Source organism: Chionomys nivalis, chromosome 18 (assembly GCF_950005125.1).
Source record: "Chionomys nivalis chromosome 18, mChiNiv1.1, whole genome shotgun sequence".
NCBI classification, from domain to species: domain Eukaryota; kingdom Metazoa; phylum Chordata; class Mammalia; order Rodentia; family Cricetidae; genus Chionomys; species Chionomys nivalis.
This window is the reverse complement of record NC_080103.1, coordinates 8,557,424-8,580,152: the sequence shown is the minus strand read 5'-3', so window position 1 is coordinate 8,580,152 and position 22,729 is coordinate 8,557,424. Positions and strand designations below refer to the sequence as shown.

At 45.3% G+C, this 22,729-nt stretch overlaps 1 protein-coding gene across 1 annotated transcript; it reads right to left on the bottom strand.

The window, feature by feature from the left end:
• Positions 1-1,020: 1,020 nt before the first annotated feature.
• On the bottom strand, positions 1,021-12,469 carry Tdrkh (tudor and KH domain containing). Its single transcript, XM_057793676.1, has 14 exons — positions 12,393-12,469; positions 7,927-8,076; positions 7,132-7,238; positions 6,305-6,494; positions 5,193-5,332; positions 4,787-5,108; positions 4,291-4,445; positions 3,994-4,166; positions 3,781-3,845; positions 3,160-3,311; positions 2,936-3,037; positions 2,205-2,277; positions 1,807-1,900; positions 1,021-1,653 (listed from the first exon to the last, which is right to left on the bottom strand). Exons 2-13 carry the CDS (start codon positions 8,048-8,050, stop codon positions 1,848-1,850), a joined length of 1,656 nt encoding a protein of 551 aa, XP_057649659.1. The 5' UTR covers positions 8,051-8,076; positions 12,393-12,469; the 3' UTR covers positions 1,021-1,653; positions 1,807-1,847.
• Between the last annotated feature and the right edge of the window lie 10,260 nt (positions 12,470-22,729).

Sequence of the window (22,729 nt, the reverse complement as noted above, 5' to 3'; positions counted from 1 at the left end):
TCTTAAGGAATAGTATTACAACAGATAACAAGAGAACATTCTAGTCAGCAAGTACTGTGGTATACTGCAAAAAATGGCAGGGACACTCAAGACATAATGAGCACAAGAAAGGGGATATACTTTTTGAGACAATGTCTCATGTAGCCTAGGTTGGCCTATATAGTGTGGTACCTCATGTTGATCCTTTCAGTTCTCCAAGTGCTGAGGTGTCTGTGTGCCACAGTTGTTTTATTTTTCTTTATGTGCCTGAATGTTTTGCCTACATGTATACAGTATGCATGCCTGGTGCCCACAGGGTTTAGAAGAGATCACTAGATCACCTGGGACTGGAATTACAGGATGGTTGTGAGCCACCTTGTGGGTGCTGGGAGATGGACCTGGGTTTTCTGCAAGAAAAGCCAGTTGGTTTTGATGAGCTTTAATATGAGCTGCAAGTCATGACCTCCGACCTTCAGGGAAAGCAGGAACCCCACTGTCAGACCGAGCGCACATCAGAGCTCTATCAGTAGGGACCTGTTTAGTCCTCCAGGACTCTAAGACATGCTCAAACTTCTTCCTTAATGTCTTTCTGCTACTTAGGTCCGAAAAATTTGAAGCAACGAAGAGACACTAGGAGACAGGGCTCAGCAAGTTTACAATGAAGACCTATTCCTAGACCCCAGGTTTCTAGAGTCCTGATCCAGGGCAGGTGGGCTTTGTGTGACTTGTGAAGTAACAGCGAGGATTATGAATGTCTTTAAAGATTATTTATTTATTTATTTATTTATTTATTTATTTATTTATTTATTTATTATGTATACAGGATTCTGTCTGACTGTATGCTTGCTGGCCAGAAGAGGGCACCAGACCTCATTACAGATGGTTGTGAGCCACCATGTGGTTGCTGGGAATTCACAGCAGCATTCAAAGCCACCATGTGGGTGCTCAGGACCTCTGGACGAGCAGTCAGTGCTCCTAACCTGAGCCATCTCTCCAGCCCCCGAGGATCATGAATGTTTATATGGAAGGATACATCTTTCAGGATGGGCCTCTGTATGAGGCAGCAGGAAATTACTATCAAGATTTACTCAGAAGAGACTTCACTCAGAGGCATACAAGTTGTGACGAGTATATGGTTTTAGATAATTTTATAAAGAACTTTATTTGGCAAACAATCCCAAATTATTTAAGCAGAACTACACCTTTCTCTAGGTGGCTGTACACAGAAACACGCTAGAAATTTACAGCATTTCCTGCTACCTCTACATTTCTTCTGCTTGTATTTTAAAGTTCAAAAAGAAATAGCTGAAGGACTATTTCAAAAGAACCATCTCCAGTCACCCCAGCACTGAGAGTGAGAGTACTCTCCACGAGGCTTTTAAACATATGCCAATTTCCCTTTGTCTCCTGACGACTCCAGTCTTGAGTCCAAATACTTCCTACTACTATAGTCACCTGGGAAGGTGAGTCAGAAACGAGGCTGGGAATTCACAGCAGCATTCAAACACGGAAAGATGGAGAGGAGCCAGGAGTGAAGGAGAAATCTATTTGTCTCCATCTATCACTTTGTGGTAGGTCCAATGGAACAGAAAATGGATTTGATCCAGAGCAAGCCACACCATTTGAAATAAAGGACTTCACGGATCTGTCAGATTCCTCTCCGGGCACCAAATCCTGCCAAAGACAGAGAAAAAAAACTTAAAAAGGGCTTTGAGAGCAAGTAAAGCTGCATCAAAGATGTCCCAGAGAAACACACCGAGCATAGGGAGGAGGGATTGAAGGCCCGTGTCCCCCTCATTCCTTTCCTGATGCTACAGCACCACTCACAGTGAAACGCAGATGGCTGGTCCAGCCGCTGCAGCCCAGACTTAATACCAGATTATGTCATCAAGGACATCAGACGACATAGAGCCTTCGCCTTCTAGTGAGGAGAAATGAGAACGTGAGATTGTTTCCAGCAGGCATGGCCAGTGAAGCTCAGCAGAAAAACAGGTGGTTGGTGTTCAATGTCCTAAGAGCCATGTGTTTTTTAGACATGGTTGCATGCAGTGCGGACTGGAGTTGACCCTGCTCCTCCCTCCACTAGAATTGGTCTGATGCAGTCCTGGGGATTTAACCCAGAACTTTGTGCATGTCAGTCAAGTACTCTACCAGTCCCAAATCAAGTTGCAAGTAACTTCCCTGATCTGGACTTACACAGGTGCTATATGAAAGTATAACCGTACCTGTTACGTTGAGGATGGTCAGGGCATCTGGTATCTCTACTGGGTTACTTTTGGTCTCATCTGTTTCTGCGGCCTTATGGAAAAAGAAAAAGAAAGTACTTTGGCAATTGGAAAGGGAGAAGCCTGTCATTCTGATCACAGGTTTGGTTAAGGCAGTTGCTCAAGTTGACTACTAAGAAAGAAACAATGTTTTTGATTACATTTTCATTCAGCCTGGAATAGTCTGAGGGCATAAGCTTCATCTCATTAAGTTGAAGTGGGGCTAGAAGTGACTCAGCGGTTAAGAGCACATATTACTTTTCTGGAGGGCCCAAATCAGATTCCCAGCACCCACGTTAGATGGCTCACAACCTCCTGTTACTTCAGCAAATCCAATGTCTCTTTCCTTTTTGGACATTCACACATTTAGTATGCATTATAAAGATACACACACAAGATTAAAAAACAACTGCTATAGAGATGGCACAGAGGTTAAGAGCAATGGCTGTTCTTCCAGAGGACCCAGGTTCTGTAACCAGCATGCACATGGCAGGTCACAATTTTCTCTAAGTCCAGTTCCAAGGACACCAATACCCTCTCTTCTGGCTTCCTCATCAGGTACTACATGCATATGGTATAAAGATAAAACATGTAGGCAAAACACACATATGAAAAAAAATCATTAAAATCTTCATTGTGCCTCTAAGCACTGGGTTTTCCTGGAAGCACCTTGAGTGACTGCAGTGACTCACCGTGTCCTTCAGCGCATCTGGGGCAGGTTTGTTTTCTTCTCTGTCTTCAGGAAGTTCTATTGCATATCCTTTACGAACTAATTCTAGCCCGATATCAAGTTTCTAAAAAAGAAAAATGAGAAAGCAATAATGTTCTGTTAAGGGACAGCAAATTTGCAATGGGGTGAGATGGTCAGCCAGATCTTTCAGAGTGACTGTAAGCAATGTATGAACCTCACCCTTACCTTCCCATTGCTGGTATCATATAAATAGATTTGTGGCCAAGTTGAGATTCCAGTCTGGGCATCGCTGGAGAGCTTGGCCACGAGGGGCTTCCAGCCAGCACAGTGAGTGAGTCTTTCAAACTCGTCTAGTGCTGCTTCTTCCCACTGTTCACCTGGAAGATCATAAGGGAAAACAAGGGTGTGAGTCTCGGAGCTGTAAGAGGTGGGATACATCCTACCCCAGTATGTATTCCAGGAATGTACTACTCATATTCTTATTTGGTGTGTCTGGATCTGACTGCCAAGTAAATTTCTGTCTTGCTTTCTAGTGCTAATAAGGAAAAGGTACCTGAGTCTCTAAAACTCAGAAAGCTTGGGAATGGGCAATTCCTTACATGTTGTATGAAAGTTACTGTTTGGCTGGGCGGTGGTGGCGCACGCCTTTAATCCCAGCACTCGGGAGGCAGAGGCAGGCAGATCTCTGTGAGTTCGAGGCCAGCCTGGTCTACAAGAGCTAGTTCCAGGATAGGCTCCAAAACCACAGAGAAACCCTGACTTGAAAAACCCAAAAAAAAAAAAAAAAAAAAAAAAAAGAAAGTTACTGTTTGGAGGTAAAGTCAATAGGTGATATAACTGGTTTACCTGAGGGGGCAATCCGTGCTAGACTGCACTCTATTGCTTGAAACGGAAGGCTTAGAAAGTCACTCCTAAAATTAGAGATTAATTTTAATGAAATTAGAATCCCAGGTATACACGTTTCCTTCTAAATCTCCTTGATATCTGCCAATAGCTCCGCAGTTTTTTATCGGCAGATATGAGCCAACAGCTCGGATCCTAACAGGTCTCTGTACTCACCTGAGAGTTCTGAGAGACTCCACTGGGGAATCTCCATTATCTCCAAAGTCAACAAAGTAGAGGTCCAAATTCCCACTTTCCAAGGTACCAAGAATCTGGGCTCGATACCAGCAGCCATCTAGATTTAAATGTGCTGCTACAATGTCTCCTACATGCAGAATCAAGTCTTCAGGCTAAATGTGGGGATGGAAAGTCAGGAGAGGTTATTTCCAAGTGATAGCTAAGAGTACAGAAAGAAAGGAACATCTGACATTGAGAAAGGTAAGCCCCAGCCTAGCCTTCCCTCCAGCAACTCACCAGAGTACTGTTATAATGCTGGGTCATCTCGCTGATAAGTTTATCCAACTGGAGGCTATAGGAGTCAATGATTTGGATCCAGAAGTGGTTGGGGTGTTCAGAAGCAGAAACATATACTTCGCGGTACTCATCAGAACTGAAGTCAGTACTAGGAACTAAACACAGGGGTAAGGATGGTGACCACGCGTATGCGTGTACTCACGTGAATACCCCCACCCCATCCCTGCATGAATACATACATACAAGCACGCACTCATACACAAAACGTGTAAAGAAACTATAATAAAAACGTAATTGATTACTTAGATCTGTTTTTGTGGACATATTTCTATTTTTTTTTCTTCATTAGCTGTACTTGGAAAATTATTAATGTTTGGTATTACTCCAAGTAAATAAAATATTAGCCAAAAGGCATTATGACAGAGATGGAAATCACAAAAACAGAATTTTACTATTTTAGGTTGGTTAATCTAATAGGTTCCTCCTCATAACATACTTTCAAACATGGACGTTTCTGGATTGCTCAGGGCATCAGAATACTGAAAGCTTTCATCATTTGGTTTCTCCCAGGAAGCTTCTTTTGGTCCAGTAACAGCCATATCACCACCTCCTTTGCAGAGAGGAGCCTCCAGGGGTGCAGCTGGCTCCACGCTAGAGTTGGTATTCTTCCATAAAGCTGCTTCGCCAGCTCCACCTGGCTCTGCCACTTCCTCTCTTCGCACACTGATCGGCTGCTTTCGTGGGACTCTGGTTTCTGCAGAATGGGCAATTCTTTTCCGAAGCTCTTCATCCTCTGAAACTTTCTCCAGTATTAGATGCTGTGGGAATGAGAGGGGTCATTTCTGCGTAGCCAGTTAATGACAAGATGGGCAGAAGGGCCACCCTCATTCTTGTATACTTGCCTTGGCTGCTGCCACTTCCTTCTGTGTTCCTGAGATTTTTATAAGTCTTGAAAGTAGTAAGGTTCCCTCCGATTCTTTGTCACAAGTGATTTTGGCTCCAGAGGCCTTACAGATAGAGCGAATAGTCTCGCCACCTCTCCCTACATTAATACAGAAAAAGCTGTCCTGACCAATATCCACTATAGAGAAATCACTATTTTTTTTAACATGTTACAAAAAGAAATCAGTTCTTGTAATTAATTTGAATAGAATATAAGATAGTAAATAAGGAGCTACCGAAGTGACTACTGTAGGAAAGAATATAGAACTCTATTTGAACCACTTTATTTGGAGGATTAACTTCAGGACATTTCCACTTTTCAGCTACACAGCAGCTGTACTTTACATTTCCATCTGTGAGACTCATGGTCCAGAGTGTGTCAGAACCCTAAGCTGACAACAGGACACTTCTTTCCTCTAGTAGCAGCACTAAGGAATGATCTAGGGAAAAGCTTGACAGGTAATCTCTGGATTACTACTGCCTTCTTCAAAGGTCTAGGACACTATGGACATCTCTAGCATCCCTGTAAAAAATTTTATTCTAAAAAAAGTAAGTCTTTACTTATTGTATGTGTACATGTGTGGTTTGTGTGGACTTGGGTGTACCACAGCACCTGTGTGGAGGTCAGAGGGCAGCTTGGTTCTTTCCCTCCACCATGTGAGGCCTGGGATGGAACTCAAGTAGTCAGGCTTGGCAGCATTTTATCCACTGAGCCATCTTGTTAGTTCACAGAAACCTATTTGAAAGGCATCCTTATTTATTTATTTATTTATTTTGGTTTTTCGAGACAGGGTTTCTCTGTGGATTTGGAGCCTGTCCTGGAACTAGCTCTTGTAGACCAGGCTGGTCTCGAACTCACAGAGATCCGCCTGACTCTGCCTCCCAAATGCTGGGATTAAAGGCATGCACCACCACCGCCCGGCCAGGCATCCTTATTTTTAAAACAGCAGTTCTGAAGAAAAAAAAGTAAAGTCTGAACGAGGTGTGTTTTCCCTAGGGGAAGCCAGGAAAACCCTCGAGAATGTGGGAAAAAGAGGCAGAGAATAAAGAAGAAGAAGCTGTCCAATTGTACCTATGATTCTGCCCACAGATCTCTGGGGCACCGAGAGTTGCTCAGACACTGGGGTGTTCTCTGTCAGGATCTGATGGATTGCTGCCTTGGCCTTGCACACCTGCACAGGAAAACCGCTGATCAGCAGCACTCGCTCATCACCTACATCCTCTGTGTCCACATCAATCCGAGCGCCTGTCTGCTTCCGCAGCTGCAGAGAGAAGGAAGAACACTTCAATTTGGTCCTAGCTAAGGACCTCTATCAAACCCTGGAAGCAGGTAGAGTCATACGCCTCAGTTAAATCAAGAAATTACCAATAGCCCTCATTTACTTATATTCATGCAAGAAAATCAGTGACAAAGGTAATCCACATAGTAGCTAATTTAAAATCATTTCTCTGTGGTTACAACCCATGTTCTTTGATTTTGTTTGGATTTGCAAGTAAAGATTCTTTTTCTGCTAGGGAACAAACCCAGATCCTTCCCAGTGCTAGTAAACTTTACCAATACTCACATCCCCAGCAAAGATTTTGCTTTCTGGACATTTAAGCTAAACAATGAAAGATGGAATAGTCAGGTAGCAATTCTTTGTCATTAACTACCCAATAAAAATATTCATGCTATCAAGTTGAGAACCACCCCAATCAAATACTATTTCAAGCTTAATCATCTACCATATGAGGAGAAGTACTAAATTTTGGAAGGAAAACAGTGCAGTTAGTTTAATGTTCCTGTACTTTCTCTTTCAAAAATACATGCGGCATGGGTGTTTTGTGTAATGTGGTTAGTGGAAGGAAACGAGTCAGTAGAATCGATGCCTGGAAAGCCACCTGCCTGCTCACACTTACCTGTTTAATATTGGCTCCTTGTCGACCAATGATGAGCTTCACAGCCTCCTGGGGAACTCGCATCTCTATCTCGATGTCATCTTCTCCAACAAATGTCAATCGCTCTTCTATGTAGACCATGACAGATCAGAATTAAATACACTAAAGCTCAACTGTCCCTCCCCTGAATCAGGCTATAAGAGACATAAATCCAAGAGACAAAATGTGGATCTCAACCACATGCAATACATAGAACCTGAATAGAAATTAGAAGATCCCAGAATACTAGAGCTGGGGCTGGGTTTATAGCTGAGATAAGGGTGTAGTGTATACAAAAAAAAATGGCAAGTTCAATCCCCAGCACTCTACCTGCCCTCCTCGAAGGACCACTTGGCATTTTTTGTGGGATACTATTTCAGATGCTAAAATGGGAAAGGCAGATTCTAGAAGTTGTGAATTTTTGGGATGCTACTCTAAGACATGATTCTCGTAGAGCAAAAAAGGCTAGAGCTGTCTGAGGCATTTATTAGTCTGAAACATTCCTTTGGGACCTGTACTCCACATCCAGCTGTGTCTACTTTCGACAGCTGGAGAGAAGCAGCAGAATGAACATATATTTTCAAATCACACAGTTGGTTTGCTAAAGGGAAGAGTCAATGACATAAGGTCCCTTCATAAATTAGCTATCCAAGAACAAATGAAGTGACATTTTCAAACCCTTCTCACAGAAAATGTATTTTAACAGTACTGGTGTGGTGAGGGCAGCTTTCAATTTAACAATAAAATATTATTGCAGGTGCACACGGGTTCACATACCTCTGCTTTCCCTATATCGGCGGTATAGGATGTAGGCAACTGTTGCACTTGCTGGGATCCCAAGGCCCAGGGCTATTTTTTGAATAGTGGACAGGCTTGTCCATGAAGTTTGTTCAGTGGCCATTTTCTGCTGCACTCTGGTTTAACGTTCTGAAACAAATCAAGAAGTAGTTTTCTGCTACCACTTGTCTGGTTGGCAGAGAGGCATGAGAAAACACCGTACTCAAAACACAAAAACCCACTATCTAGCCAGACAGGTGATACATGCCTTTAAATCTGGCATTCAGGAGGCAAGGGCAGGAGGATTTCTGAGTTCAAAATCAGTCTGGTCTTCAGAGCAAGTTCCAGGGGTACACAGAAAAACTGTCTCCAAAAAACCTTACTAGCTTTGCTATGAATCTCTGATATTGTATCTTCACTTTTCTGTCAAGCAAATAATATTTCCCTCATTGTAATTCTTATTCCACATGTTTTTAATTTTTATTTATTTATTTTGTTTCAAGACAGGGTTTCACTGTAGTTTTGGAGCCTGGCCTGGAACTAGCACCAGGCTGGCCTTGAATTGAAGAGATCCACCTGCCTCTGTCTCCTGAGTGCTGGGATTAAAGGTGTGCGCCACCACTGCCCAGCAAGACAACTCCCAGGACATACCCAAGACAGGGTATCTATACTGTCCCCCTCTCCCCCAGTAAACAGACATGTGGTTTTCTGGTCTTTCCTGTTTCCTCTCTTGGTTAGGTGGTGGGCTGGAAAATCATCCAGGAGTGTTTTATCCATTAAACCTGGGCTTTTTCTAATTCAGTTTGACTTGGTCTGATTTGGATTGCTGCACTGGCGGAGAGAATTGGGGGTGCAGAAACTTTTCAATATCCCTGCATTTGCCATCCCTTCAGTTTATCCTAAAAAGTTGGAAAACTTCAAGTAATGTTTGTAATGTTTTCTCTCAAAACATCCCAGGTTTTTCACTATGATTAAAAGCCAACTTAATCTCTCATGTAAATTCCGGGGCTTGGGGCCTAGCAAGCACAAGGCCCTGGGTTTGGTCCTTAGCTTGGGGGGGGGGAGACAAAATAATAAAGGTCAAAAAAACGTAAATTTCAGAGGGAAGGGAGTAGAAACTGGGATTGGTACGTAAAATGAGAAGGTAGTTTGAAAAAAATATATAAATTCCTCAAGAGTACAAATTATTTTTCTTTCTTCAGTGTTTAGCATACACTTAACATCTGATCAATAGTACTTTGTTGAATGAAAGACAATTTCTCTTTATTCTTTTAAATGAGGCTCTCAGCTGCTTACATGTAAATTCCTTAATAGGATGAAAGATACTTTGTGTCTGATTTTTGCCTGCCATTTTCATAGCCTCATTTTTGTTTGCTAGGGGACTAGGATCTATTTACAAATCTTCCTCTGACACATGTCACCTGTGTCTTTATCAAGTTCTATTCTTTCAAGCTTCATCTTTAATTCTATCTTTTCTGAAGCCTCAGGGATTCCTAATGCTGACTGATGTGGGTCATGCCACTCTACCACAGTACTTGTCTGTTATCCTGCATCCTCTGACCTCCTGGCTTTATTCGTGCAGTTAAAGCACATTAAACACTTCTATGTGCTAGATACAACTGTGGCAGTGGAAACACAAAGATTAAAAAAAAATGCCAAGAAGCTACTATCTTGCCACTTTATATGCACTGATTATTCAATATTCACACAACCCTGCAAAGTAGGAAGAAACCATTTCATTTTATAGAGGTACACATATACCTGAAAGTTTGTTCACCCTATCACTCAGAATTTGAATTATTATTTGCTTATGAAAAGTCTTGTCAAGTGATTTTACAAGTTTCTCTTAACTTTCCTTATTTAAACTTTCAGGGTAACAATGTTACAATTATTTTGATTAACTTCAATTCAAAAATAAACACTGGTAGAAAACATAGATGATAAAAACATATACAATGTCATTACATTATGATATAGTAGCACCAGATAATAAAATGCTGAATTGGGGCAATGCTACATGCTTGATGTATAATAAGCCCAAGGCCCAGAATCTGGATCCCCAGGACCCATGTAAACTCAAGCACTGTGGCTATTTTTATTTCTAGCACTTGAGAGGCAGACACTAGATCCATGGGGTTAACTGGATAGCAAGACTAGCCCAAATTGGGGAGCTCTGCGTGAGGTACCTTTTCTCAGTAAATAAAATAGAAAGCAACTGAAGAAGACACTTGGTGTCAACTTTAAGCTTCATATGCACAAGTATCTACATGTACACACAAGTCCATGAACATACAGGTATGCACACATGAAATTAGATTATCTTTATCTCAAAAAAAATTAGCTTTATTCTAGTAAAGCTAAAAACATATCAATACAGAAAACCTACTTTGGAGTAAACCTTGTTTTAAGTATGCTCTCCCTGGAAGCCTAGAAGGAAAATTAAGACACTGGTGTGGAAACTTCGCACCCAGGAGCAGTATCCTGGGGCAAAGAGCTCAGAATTGCATCTGGTATATAGTCTGGGTGTAGCCTAATGGTATAGTTCCCATGCCTTGTCTCAAGGTCCCAAACTTCAGCATCAAACAGCCACAAAAGCTTGCTTGCATAACCACTGGTCCTTGTAAGCTTTACTGACCAGGACAGAGTAAAATTCTTAAAGAATCTATCAGAGGCTTACCAAATCTTTTTTCCTAGTCAGTCGGTTTTTTTTTTTTTTTTTTTTAAATTCTCTCCGTAGATTAGGCTGCCTTAAACTTACAAGATAACTGCCTGCCTCTGCCTTGGATTAGACATGTGCCGCCACCACCACTTGATCCAAGTCAGTAGTTTTAAATAAATTTAATCTTGACCAGATTACAGTCTGAGGAAAAAAAACAAAACCTTTTATTGCCTTGGGCATTCAGGCGTCTTGTCAATTTGGGATAGTTACTTGGTAGATTTTGTATACCACCCACCCACACTCAGTTTAAGAATGGGTAACCATGGAAGCATTCACTACTGACTTATACCCTTCTTCCCCGTGTCCCGTTTCTGGAACGGCCTAAATTGCCCAGACTGGTCAATTACACAAATGCCTTTTTTTTTTTTTTTTAAAAAAAAAAAAAAAAAGACAGGGTTTCTATGTAGCCCTGGCTGTCCTGGAACTTGCTCTTGTAGACCAGGCTGGCCTCGAACTCAGAGATTCGCCTGTCTCTGCCTCCCGAGTGCTGGAATTAAAGTTCATACAAATTTCACAGTATGCCAAACACATTTTCATAGCACATGCCGGGCTGGCCTTGAACACACAGAGATCTGCCTGCCTCTGCCTCCCAAGTGCTGCAATTAAAGGCATGCACCACCACTGCCTGGCCTGGAACTAGCTCTTGTAGAACAGGCTGGTCTCGAACTCACAGAGATCCGCCTGCCTCTACCTCCCGAGTGCTGGAATTAAAGTTCATACAAATTTCACAGTATGCCAAACACATTTTCATAGCACATGCCGGGCTGGCCTTGAACACACAGAGATCTGCCTGCCTCTGCCTCCAAAGGCATGCACCACCACTGCCCGGCCTGGAACTAGCTCTTGTAGAACAGGCTGGTCTCGAACTCAGAGATCCGCCTGCTTCTGCCTCCCCGAGTGCTGGGATTAAAGGCGTGCGCACTCGGGGAGGCAGAAGCAGGCGGATCTCTCGCCTTTAATCCCAGCACTCGGGGAGGCAGAAGCAGGCGGATCTCTGTGAGTTCGAGACCTGGTCTACAAGACCTAGTTCCAGGACAGGCTCCAAAACCACAGAGAAATCTTGTCTCAAAAAAAAAAAAAAAAAAAAAAAAAGGGGTGCGCCTCCACCGCCACCCACAACAAGTTCAAGGCCACCCTGGGTGATGTGAAATCCTCTCTAGTGAGAGGTGGTGGTGAGGAAGCCAGGTGTCCAATCCCCAGAATACCAGGACCTGAAAGGTGGAGGTTAAGGTTGGCTACTGGGCAAGTTCTCGGCCAGTCTGGGTAGACCACAAGAGACTGTCTCAAAGACACACAAACGAACGAAACAAAAGCAAAGAGAGAAAGGAAGACGACCAGAAAAACAATCCAAAGCAGAGTGCTGTGACGCTTGCCCGTACTTCCAACTCTCTAGAGGCAAAGGCTGGAGGAGCTCGAGTTCCAAGCCATCTTGACACAGGCCCTGTCACTAGATAAATAATGAAGCATCCCGCAGCTGCAACTAGCTGCCGGACTAACTTGGGGAGGTAAAAGGCAAATTAACAAAAGCCCCCTCGTTTCACCAGGAGCCAGCCTAGGAGCGCAAGCACAGTTGTGGCGAGTTTCCTGCAGTTAGTAGCTCTGAGCACAGCCACCCCAGACGGCGACCCGGCCCCACGTGCCCCACACCTCCCGACGCTCAGGCCGGACTTCTGCCCCCCAGATGCCGGGCTGCTCACCGCCCAGCCTCTCCCAAGCCCCAAACTCCTCTCCCGAGTCCCGCCTTTACCGCTTCTCCAAGACGCGCGCTGCACGCTTCGCCTCGCACCTCAAGCGCGCCGGCGCCTCGTCGCTCCCGTCGGCAAAGTCGCCCAGCGCGCGGCTTTTCAGCAGTCTTCTGCCCCACCCGCGGCGCTCCTGCACCAATCAACGCTCGCCTTGGAGTCTGACCAATCGCGCTTCCCCGTGGCAGCCAATCCTGCCGCGGGCTGCCGTGAGTGACGGGCGCCGCTGCGCGCTGCAGTCCAATTACCCGGATGGAAAGTTCGAGCCCGCCCGCCTCGCTAGCCAGTTGGAGCGGCGGGAAGCAGAAGCTGGTGATGGAGCGTGCTCCTGCTGAGCGTTCCCGAGCCACTTGCAGGCTCTGCGGCCCCGGGTCCTTCTCTGAGCGGAGGAGGTCGCGCGGCCTCAGCCCGCGAGGGACTGCAGCGCTCCGCGGCTCCGGGGGCTGGAGTCACTCATGGGTATCCCCGGCCCTACTGAATCACCTCTGCGGCCTCGGGGGAAGGCGCCTCGTGATGGGCGGTGCGGCGGCACTGATCTGTTAAGAATTTCTCCCTGCATCGTTCCCCACCCCCTTCTTGGCCTGCTAATCTGTTAAAGCAACTGTGGTAAAGGAGTGACATGGGGCGGACGCTTCACCACGGCGGCCGAGCCCCGGACACTCCATGTGGACAGAAAGTGACCACCCAGAGAAGGGGGCTGCGGGTGGAGCGCGGCCCGCCTGCCCCGACTCCGGCCCCGGCCCCGCAGAAGGGGAGGCTTTGGTAGGCAGCGGTTTGCTTGGAAAACTGAATTCCAGACGCCGCCTGGGTAGTTCCCGTACCGTTAGGAACGGTTGGTCCTGCCACCGCCTTCGCACTGTAGCGAGGGCTTAGTTGCTCCGAGTCACCGAAAGATGGTTTGCGCTATCACCTGGTATGCCTGGAGCGTGATGAGCACTCAAACAATAGCTGAGTGGATACAAAATTGTGTCTGGTCATTCATAAGTGGTTGGGTCAGTTTCCCCGTTATTGTTATCACTGTTATTTTAGAGATTGGTGCTTGGTATGTTGCCCAGGCTGTCCTCAAATTCTGTTTGTTCAGGTTTTTGAGTAGCTGGGGCTTAGATGTGCTCGACCTCTAGTCATTCAAAAAATATGTATTTGGATAAATAATACATTCGCCTAGAAGGTTCACAAATAACAACAGTTATTTGAGAAAATGTTTCTTCAAAGGTAACCAATGCAACCAGTTTCTTGGGAAAATTTTCATAAGATAAGCCATAGTTAAAATACATATAAATGTTGAAAACATGCTTCACATATAAATTAGTAAACTTTGGGGGGGGGGTGTTTGTCTTTTTGTTTTGTTTTTGAGACAGGGTTTCTCAGTAGCTTTAGAGCTTGTCTTGGAACTTGCTCTGTAGACCAGGCTGACCTCAAACTCACAGAGATCCATCTGCCTCTGCCTCCCCAGTGCTGGGATTAAAGGCGTGAGCCACCACCGCCTGGTTTAGAAAGCTTTTCATAGCAACATACCTCTCTGTCTCATAGTTAAATCTCAGGATATGACATGGATGTAAAACATGTATTTCGCCAGAACTTTAACACATTTTTTTTCAAGCATACTTCACTTTGTACTTTTAATATGTTTTATTTTTAAGACAAGGCATCTTTTAGGTGGTGGTGGGCCACGCCTTTAATCCCAGCACTAGGGAGGCAGAGGCAGGTGGATCTCTGCGAGTTCAAGTTCAAGCTGATCTACAGATCTAGTTCCAGGACAGGCTCCAAAGCTATTGGGAAACCCTGTCTCAAAATAAATAAATAAATAAATAAAAAATAAAAATAAATTAAAAACCAAAAACAATGAAAAAAGACAAGGTATCTCTATGCAGTCCTTGATGACCAGTTTTTTTTTGTTTTTTTTTTTTTTATTTGTTTGTTTTTGGATTTTTTGAGACAGGGTTTCTCCGTAGCTTTTGGTTCCTGTCCTGGAACTAGCTCTTGTAGATCAGGCTGGCCTCGAACTCACAGAGATCCACCTGCCTCTGCCTCCCAAGTGCTGGGATTAAAGGCGTGCGCCACCACCGCCTGGCTGTAGACCAGTTTTCTTTGTTTTTGTTTGCTTGTTTTGAGATGGCGTCTCTCTCTGTAGATCAAGCGTGTCTCAAACAGAGACCCACCTGGGCATATATCACCCTGCTCAGCGTCTCTTTGCTCTCACGTGACTGTATCTCCACGGACTACATCTCCATGGACAAACCAGCTCAAAATGTGCCGTGTCATTTCATTTGGATGTACAAAGCTTTGCAAAGATTTTTCTGTCAAGATTTTTCCAAATTTTGAAAAAGATTTGACTTAGTATTGCCAGAGTGCCTTCCACAGAAGTCAAAAAGTTCTTGCACCTATCAGGCATCTACGGAAAGGACCTATTCTATAGCATACTTAAGCTGTATGTGGTCACACACCTTAATTGTTTAGACAATCTGACATTGGGAATTATCATTTCATTGCAATTTTTCATTTTCTTTATTGTAAGTAGGGTTGTATGTAATATGTTAACATGCACTGTATTTTTGTAAATTGTTTGCATGCCTTGTTAATATTTTGTTATTGAAGCTTAATATTTGTTCATTGTCCATTAAATTTGAAATACTTCCCCCTTCTCCAGTTTATTCTGTTTTTTGTTTTTATTTAAATCATTTTTATTTTTATGATTATGAGTGTTTTGCCTGCATGCATGTCTGTGCACCATGTGTGCCTGGTGCCCATGGAGGCCAGAAGAAAGTTTTGGATTCCCCAGAACTGGTGTGACAGGTGGTTGTGAACTGCCATGTGGGTGCTGGGAACTGAACCAGGGTCCCCTGGAAGAACAGCCAGTGCTCTTAACTGATAAGCAATCTCTCTAGCCCCTAATCTATGTAATTCAAACTGTTTATGGTTTTGCTGTACTATAGCTATTTGTGTGTAGGTGTGATACTTGTATGGGGTGCATATGTGTATGCGCAGGTGCACCACACTTTTGTGGGTGGGGCAGAGGTCAGACACAGAATCCAGATGTCTTCCTCAACCATTTCCCGCCTTTTTCTTTTCTTTTCCTTTTTTTTTTTTTAAGACGGTGTTTCACCTGTTTCACCCTGAACCTGGAGTTGGTGTTTAGGGTAGGCTAGCTGGTCAGTGAGGTGCAGAGACCAAGCTGTCCCTTAGCTTCCCAGATTCACCACTACACCCTGCTTTTTCTGTGGGTGCTGGGGACCCCCACCTTACAGCCTAATGCTTTCAGAGCACTGTCAGGGGCCAGCCTAGACACAAATACCTTTCTCCAGAGTGGAGGCATGGGAATACAAATACAGTAAAGAATATGAAGACGCGAACGAAAATAATAAAACGCAGAAACATATAGGATAGTATCGGGAGGGAATTTTCCAGTGAGTACTGAAAATTCGCCCGTGTTTAATTTCCAACTGGTTAATATACCGCTGGCCTCAAAAGGTGGGAGTAAAACAAGACACTGCACTGACACAATTGAAAGTCACGGGGGGCTGCAGTCATCGTTCTCACTTTTTTTTTTGTTTGTTTGTTTGATTTTTTGAGACAGGGTTTCTCTGTAGCTTTGGGGCCTGTCCAGGAACTAGCTCCAGTAGACCAGGCTGGCTTTGAACTCACGGAGATCCGAGATCTGCCTGGCTCTGCCTCCAGAGTGCAGGGATTAAAGGCTTTCGCCACTATTGCCTGGCTTCATCATTCTCACTTCTTAGACTCACGCTCCAGACCAAACATTCTGAAGGCAAAGCACTCCCTGGGTATAATCCCAAATTACTCTTAGTAGCTGGACCTCTCCAGCCCTCTCCCCTTTCCCCCCCATTGATCTATCCTATTTTAATACCACACTATTTTAAGAATTGATACATGCTATGTATTTTTGACATAGTTTTATTTATTTTTTTTTAAATATTTATACAATATTTTGTCTGCAGGCCAGAAGAGGGCACCAGACCTCATTACAGATGGTTGTGAGCCACCATGTGGTTGCTGGGATTTGAACTCAGGACCTTTGGAAGAGCAGGCAATGCTCTTAACCGCTGAGCCATCTCTCCAGCCCTTTGACATAGTTTTAAAAATTGATGCATAGTACATATAGAAGTGACAAATGTACACTTTGTTCGTCCATGACAGGATCTTGTTCGGTATCCAGGCTGGCCTTAAACTCAAGGTAATCCTCCAGTCTCACCCTCAAGAGTTCTGAGGCTGCAAGCATGAGTTGCCATATCTGGCCATTAAATATATATCTCGATGAAGTTTAAAAAAATAGAATTTTTTTTTTTTTGTAACAAGCACCAACTCAAGAGGCAATATTCCCAGTGCCCCAAAAGCCACTCATGATCCCTTCCTGTCATCACTCCCTCTTGAGGGAGTGTCTGGCTTCCTCTGTTCACATTATTTTAATGAGATTCAGCCTTTTTATATATAAATTTTGTTCATTCTCCTTGCTGTGTCATATTACAATGTGAGAATTTCCCACAACTTACTTTTCTCTTTTATTGCTAATATTATTTTTGATTGAAATCACCTTTTTTTTTTTTTTTTTTTTTTTTGAGACAGCAGGGTTTCTTTGTGTACCAGCCCTGGCTGTCCTGGAACTCACTCTGTAGACCAGGCTGATCTCGAACTCACAGAGATCTGCCTGCCTCTGCAGGGATAAAAGTCGTGTGCTCCAGCACCGCCCAGCACCGCCCAGTACCGCCCAGCACCGCCCAGCACCGCCCAGTACCGCCCAGCACCGCCCAGCACCGCCCAGCACCGCCCAGCAGAATCACCTACTTTTAGAGCAAAGGAGCATTGCTGTCTTTACGATAGAGAATCTTCCTGTCCTGTTGCTGTATTCTAAAGTTCGCATCATGCAGAATCTGCATGTGTCCTAGATATTTGAATGCCTGATATATACTATAGCAGTTTGAATGTATTTTATATATTTTCATGTGTGTGTAGCTATGCTCATATGAATTTGGTAGCTGTGGAGGCCTGAGCTGGAGTTACAGGCTGTTGTGAGCCACCTGGTGTGAGTCCTAGGGTCTGAATTCAGCTTCTCTGCAAGTGCAGCAAACACTTTAGGCTGTCTCTCTAGTTTCCCTTTTACATTTTCATTTGATTAAATAATTAAGTGGCTTATTTATAGGGAAGTTGTGTGTATGTGCACACCATGGTGTGACCATGCCGGTCAGATAGTGTGTTTTCTTGAATGACCGTGCAGCAGTTAGAGAAGCACTTTTGAATGTTCTTCCTCCCGCCATATAGGTCCAGGGGATCAAATCAGGTTTCCGGTTGGCGGCAAGCTCCGTCATCTGCTAAATCATCTAGTTAGTTATTTTTTTTTTTTTTTTTTTTTTTGGTTTTTCGAGGCAGGGTTTCTCTGTAGCTTTGGAGCCTGTCCTGGAACTAGCTCTGTAGACCAGGCTGGTCTCGAACTCACAGAGATCCGCCTGCCTCTGCCTCCCGAGTGCTGGGATTAAAGGCGTGCACCACCACCGCCCGGCTAGTTAGTTATTTTTTAATTTAAAAAGGTAGAATATTTAAATCCAAGGAATGATGCTTAGCATTGCTATCAAGAGCACATGATTCCTTTACAGGCCTCTCCTCTTCCAGCTCCAGTCCCGGGGAGGGGAGATCAAGAAAAGAAATGAAATAGACGTTCAAAGGAGGGATTAAAAACCAAAATCACAACAAAGGAAGTATTTTTAAAACATATTTTAGAATTTATTTAATAATTGCGTGTGTGTGGTCATGCTCGTGCTAGGGTACGTGTGTCGGGGGTCAACCTGTGGGAGGGAGGGAGCCGGGTCTCTCCTTCCACCTTGTGGGCTCCACAGATTGAACTCAGGTCACATCAGTCTTTACTTGCTGAGCTGTCTCACCAGCCCTGGAAGGATTCCTTAATCAGGGGAATAAAAATTCAGGTGTTATTACTTTTCAAGGGTTTTCTGTCTGGCTGTCTGGTAGGGAGTTTGGGGAGCAGAAGGAATACAGGAAATGGCTTCAGACTCTCCCAAGTCACTGACTTTTGGGTCTGTCATCTCCTCTCCCTCAGTTGCACAAGTCAAGGACTGAAGTTGCCAGGTGCTGGATTGGATAGACTGTCATTTCTTTCCTTTCTAGCTCCTAAAAGGCTGCTCTTTCCTTGAAGGGCTTCTGAACAGGCTTCAGGAGGCTGTAGGTACAATGAGCCCAAGCCGGCGCTGCCTGGAGGATTCAGTGGACAGGTGTTTCTACTCAGTAAGTCAAAGCAGAAAACAGGCTTTAGGGCATGGGGGTTGGCTCATCAGTTAAGAGTCTATACTGCTATTCTTGAGCAATTCCCAGCACCCGTTCTGGACCACACACAACCATCTGTAACTCCAGTTGCACATGCCCACACAGTGACATGAATATAATTAAAAAAAAGAAGCCGACTTTAGATAGCACGGGATTCTCAGGCAAGGTACCTGGCTCCAGAGCTCCAGCACACCCTCCTGCCCCCCAGGTGAAATGGCCTTTCAACTAATGCTGTGTGGTGCAAGCCTATGAAAATCAGCAGTACCCCCCCCCAGCCCCCCTGCGGGAGTTACAGCTTCCTCCCACGCCAGTCAAATCACCACCAGAAACTAGTAATAGCTACCAGGACGCTGGTGCTGTGGTCCTGTCTTTACATCAGATTGATCAGGTGGCCCCAGAGAGTCTCAGTCCCCTCTACCACAGCACTCTAAGGCTTCCATCTTGGTTTCCTTTACAAAGCAGTTTGAAGGAACAGGATTTGTGGGCTGCCATTATTGTCTAGCCTGAGTTGTCCTTCTTAGACCAGGAGTCCCACCTAGAGGTCCCCACCCAACCCCGAGAGACAAGTACTGGTGGAGGAAGGGGACAGGGGAGACCTTAGCACCTGCTGTAGCATTTCTGTTACACTGTAACCCTTTTATCTTTGTTCTTAGTGAATGGGCGGTGGGGAGCAAAGGCAGCCTGAGCCCTCACCTCAGCTTGACCCCTGCAAACAGGCTCTCAAGATCCTAGACCTTAATCTGCACTCCCTGAGGTCTGGGATGGCTTTGGGTGCCTGAATAACGGGAAACATTTACCATTATAGTTTACAGCAGACAGTCTCACGACAAGTCTGTGACTCTAAGCTGAGGGTGTTGTTTTGCAGGATTTTCATCCTTGAACAGGATCTAGAGCAGCAAAGGAAAGATGGGAGATGCTGAAATGACCCCAGAGGGCTTTGCTCGTTCTGTTGGTCCTCACAGCCTAGGAACTTTGGTGGTGTTTTTTTTTGTTGTTGTTTTGTTTTTTTGTTTTTTGTTTTGTTTTGTTTTTTTAGTTTTTGAGACAGGATTTCCCTGTAGCTATCAAGCCTGTCCTGGAACTAGCTCGTGTAGACCAGGCTGCCTTGAACTCACAGGGATCCCCCTGCCTCTGCTGGGATTAAAGGCCACCGCCGCCTGGTAGCCTAGGAACTTTGATGCTCTTGCACAACAGAAGGAAGGAGGGCAGGACTGGCTTCAAGAAGGGCCTTTCCTGCCGGGCGGTGGTGGCGCACGCCTTTAATCCCAGCACTCGGGAGGCAGAGGCAGGCGGATCTCTGTGAGTTCGAGACCAGGCGTTCCCTTTCCCTCTGTCTGAGGCCTGGAATTTCTGTAGTCCTTGAGGCGGACTAAGAAAAGAGGGAGGAGAAAGCACAAACAGCTTCCCGGGTCAGTTACAGAAGAAAGGCCAGAACCAACAGCTGGGCCCAGAACCCCTTAACAATGGAACGGGTAGGAGAGAAGATGTCACTTTATTTTTCACAACTTCACACCACACAACTGACAGGCTCCGGGAGTCTGTTACAGGCGCGTTAACAGGACTGCGTGGTATAGTAGAATCGGCAGGTTGAGTCAGTCACCTCTGAGTTCAAGCATAGCTTTCTTATTAACTAATTCTGTGCACTTCAGCAACTTTGGGCTTGATGTGAGGATTAAATACACACACACACAAACACACACACACACACTCATGCACACTGCCCTGTGCAATCACGACTGAGCTAAGAACACCCTTTCCAGGCAATTCAGACAAAGGACTGACTTGCTGATCACCAGAAAAGCCGTGGAAATGCTTAGCACAGTGGCGTCAAGTGAATGGGCTTCGCTTCTCCAAAATTTCCCAAGAAAGCTATGCAAGAATAAGGATTGGGGTGGAAGTGGGGTTGGCGTGGTATCACACGCCGTTAACACCAGGGCATTTGAGGCAGAGGCAGGCCTCTATGAGTTTAAAATCAATCTGGTCTCTGGTCAAGCCAGGCGGTGGTGGTGTACACATTTAATCCCAGCACTTGGGAGGCAGAGGCAGGTGGATCTCTGTGAGTTTAAGGCTAGCCTGGTCAACAAGACTAGTTCCAGGATAGGCTCCAAAGCTATAGAGAAAGCCTGTCTCAAAAAACAAAAACAGGGCCGTGTGGTGGTGGCGCACGCCTTTAATCCCAGCACTTGGGAGGCAGAGGCAGGCGGATCTTTGTGAGTTCGAGACCAGCCTGGTCTACAAGAGCTAGTTCCAGGACAGGCTCTAAAGCCACAGAGAAACCATGTCTCAAAAAACAAAAAACAAACAAACAAACAAAAAAAAAAACAAAAAAACCCACAAAAAACAAATGAAACAACAACAACAAAAAAGTCAATCTGGTGTACATATCGAGTTCCAGGCCAGCCAGTAAGACTTTGTCTTGCAAAAGGGTGTATGGTGGGGGAGGAGGGGAAGAGTTGGGAGGGAGACTGGAGAGAGGGCTCAGTGGTTAAGAGCACTTGCTGCTTTTGTAGAGGACCTGGGTTTGGTTTTCAGTACCCAGATGTTGGCTCACAACCATTTGTTAACTCCAGTTCCAGGGATCTAATGTCCTCTTCTGCCTTCTGTGGGCACCAAGTACACACATGTACATGCATACAGGCACTCATATATCCACATAAAATAAAAAAGATAAATCTCAGAACAGGGGGAGTGATGAGCAACCCACAGGAATCTCCCAGGTGGCAACCTGATGAGCTGCTGGTAGATGAGGGAGAGAAGGAGGTTGCAGAATTTCTCTTTGGACCACGAGGGCATGGAGGAGGGTGGGGTTTCGGGAATGTCCTTTTCTCCAGCCTTGCTCTATAAACACCTAAACTCTTACAGCCACTTCTGGCGCTCCCCAGTGTTTGTGTGCTTGGGTCCTCTCAGTCCAGCTTTGCTGGCTCAGTGCCGCCAGCTGTGTTCACCGGCCAGGGACAGCTTGAGCTAGGAATCTTGCAGCAAGTGGTGTCTCCTCTCCTAGCAAGGGCAACAGCAGCCACTAGAAAGCACATGGTGTTTTGTGAGGTGGGCAGGGACTCAGCAAAGAGGAAGGAAGCTAAGGACATTGGGTAGATGCTGCAGCCAAGAGAAAAAGGCTCCCTGGGGCTGCACGACTCCATTTGTCAGTCTCCTCCCGTTCTCCCTGCCTCTTTTTTCCTCCTCCCTTTCTGATGCTGTCACTGTCTAGAGCTCCCAGCATCTCTGTGCTTTGGGGCTCTGTCCTCTGTTGGAAGCACACTGTGCTCAGTCAGCAATTCTACATCTCATCTGCTTGCTCTTTGAGGTGACATTTATCCACATTTATCCAGGGACAGGTTCCCACCAGGGCCACACTAAATCCAGCCGAGGGAGCCAAGGCTGGTGGGACGCACCCAGGCAGCTGCCCCTCTTCCCTCCACTTCTCACTGTGGCTTACAGGGCTCCCGTCCTTGCTCCCAGTCTGTTGGCCGTCTCCTAGGAGTTCCCTTCTGGCTTTCCCCTTGCCAGGCACGCTTGGGATCGGCAACACTAGGAAGACTGAAGATGTGAAACAGGAGATTGCTGCATAGGGATCCCTTCAAAGGTGGGGGAATCTTGCCTTCTTTGGCTCTAGAGAAACGGGGAAAGGGGAAAGGTAGCAAACCGAGAGCAGCAAGGGGGGCTGACCTCTGCAGGCCTTTGTCTCCCTCACCCTTTGTGCCAGGCTTGGTTAGGTGGAGCCAGATGACCGCTAACTGAACAGGGAGGGAAGTTGGGAGGGGAAGAAGTAGGTAGAAGTAAATAAAGTTCCAGAGATCATGTCTCATTCTTGCTGCCACCGTGGTGGCTTTTGACAGTCAGGGAGGTGGCCAAGGCTCCTGCTGGCAGAGTGCCAGAAAGTAGTTAGGCCACAGTCCCAGGCATCTGCTGAATCCTTGACTCTACTTCCTTCTTGCACCCAGGGGCGCTGACTGAATTTGGCACTGGGTAGCAGAAAAGAAAGGGAAAATGCCTGCATGGATTGCAGACTCTAAGCAGTTTGTGGTACTTCCCAGCTCCACTTCTGAGATAATCTCAC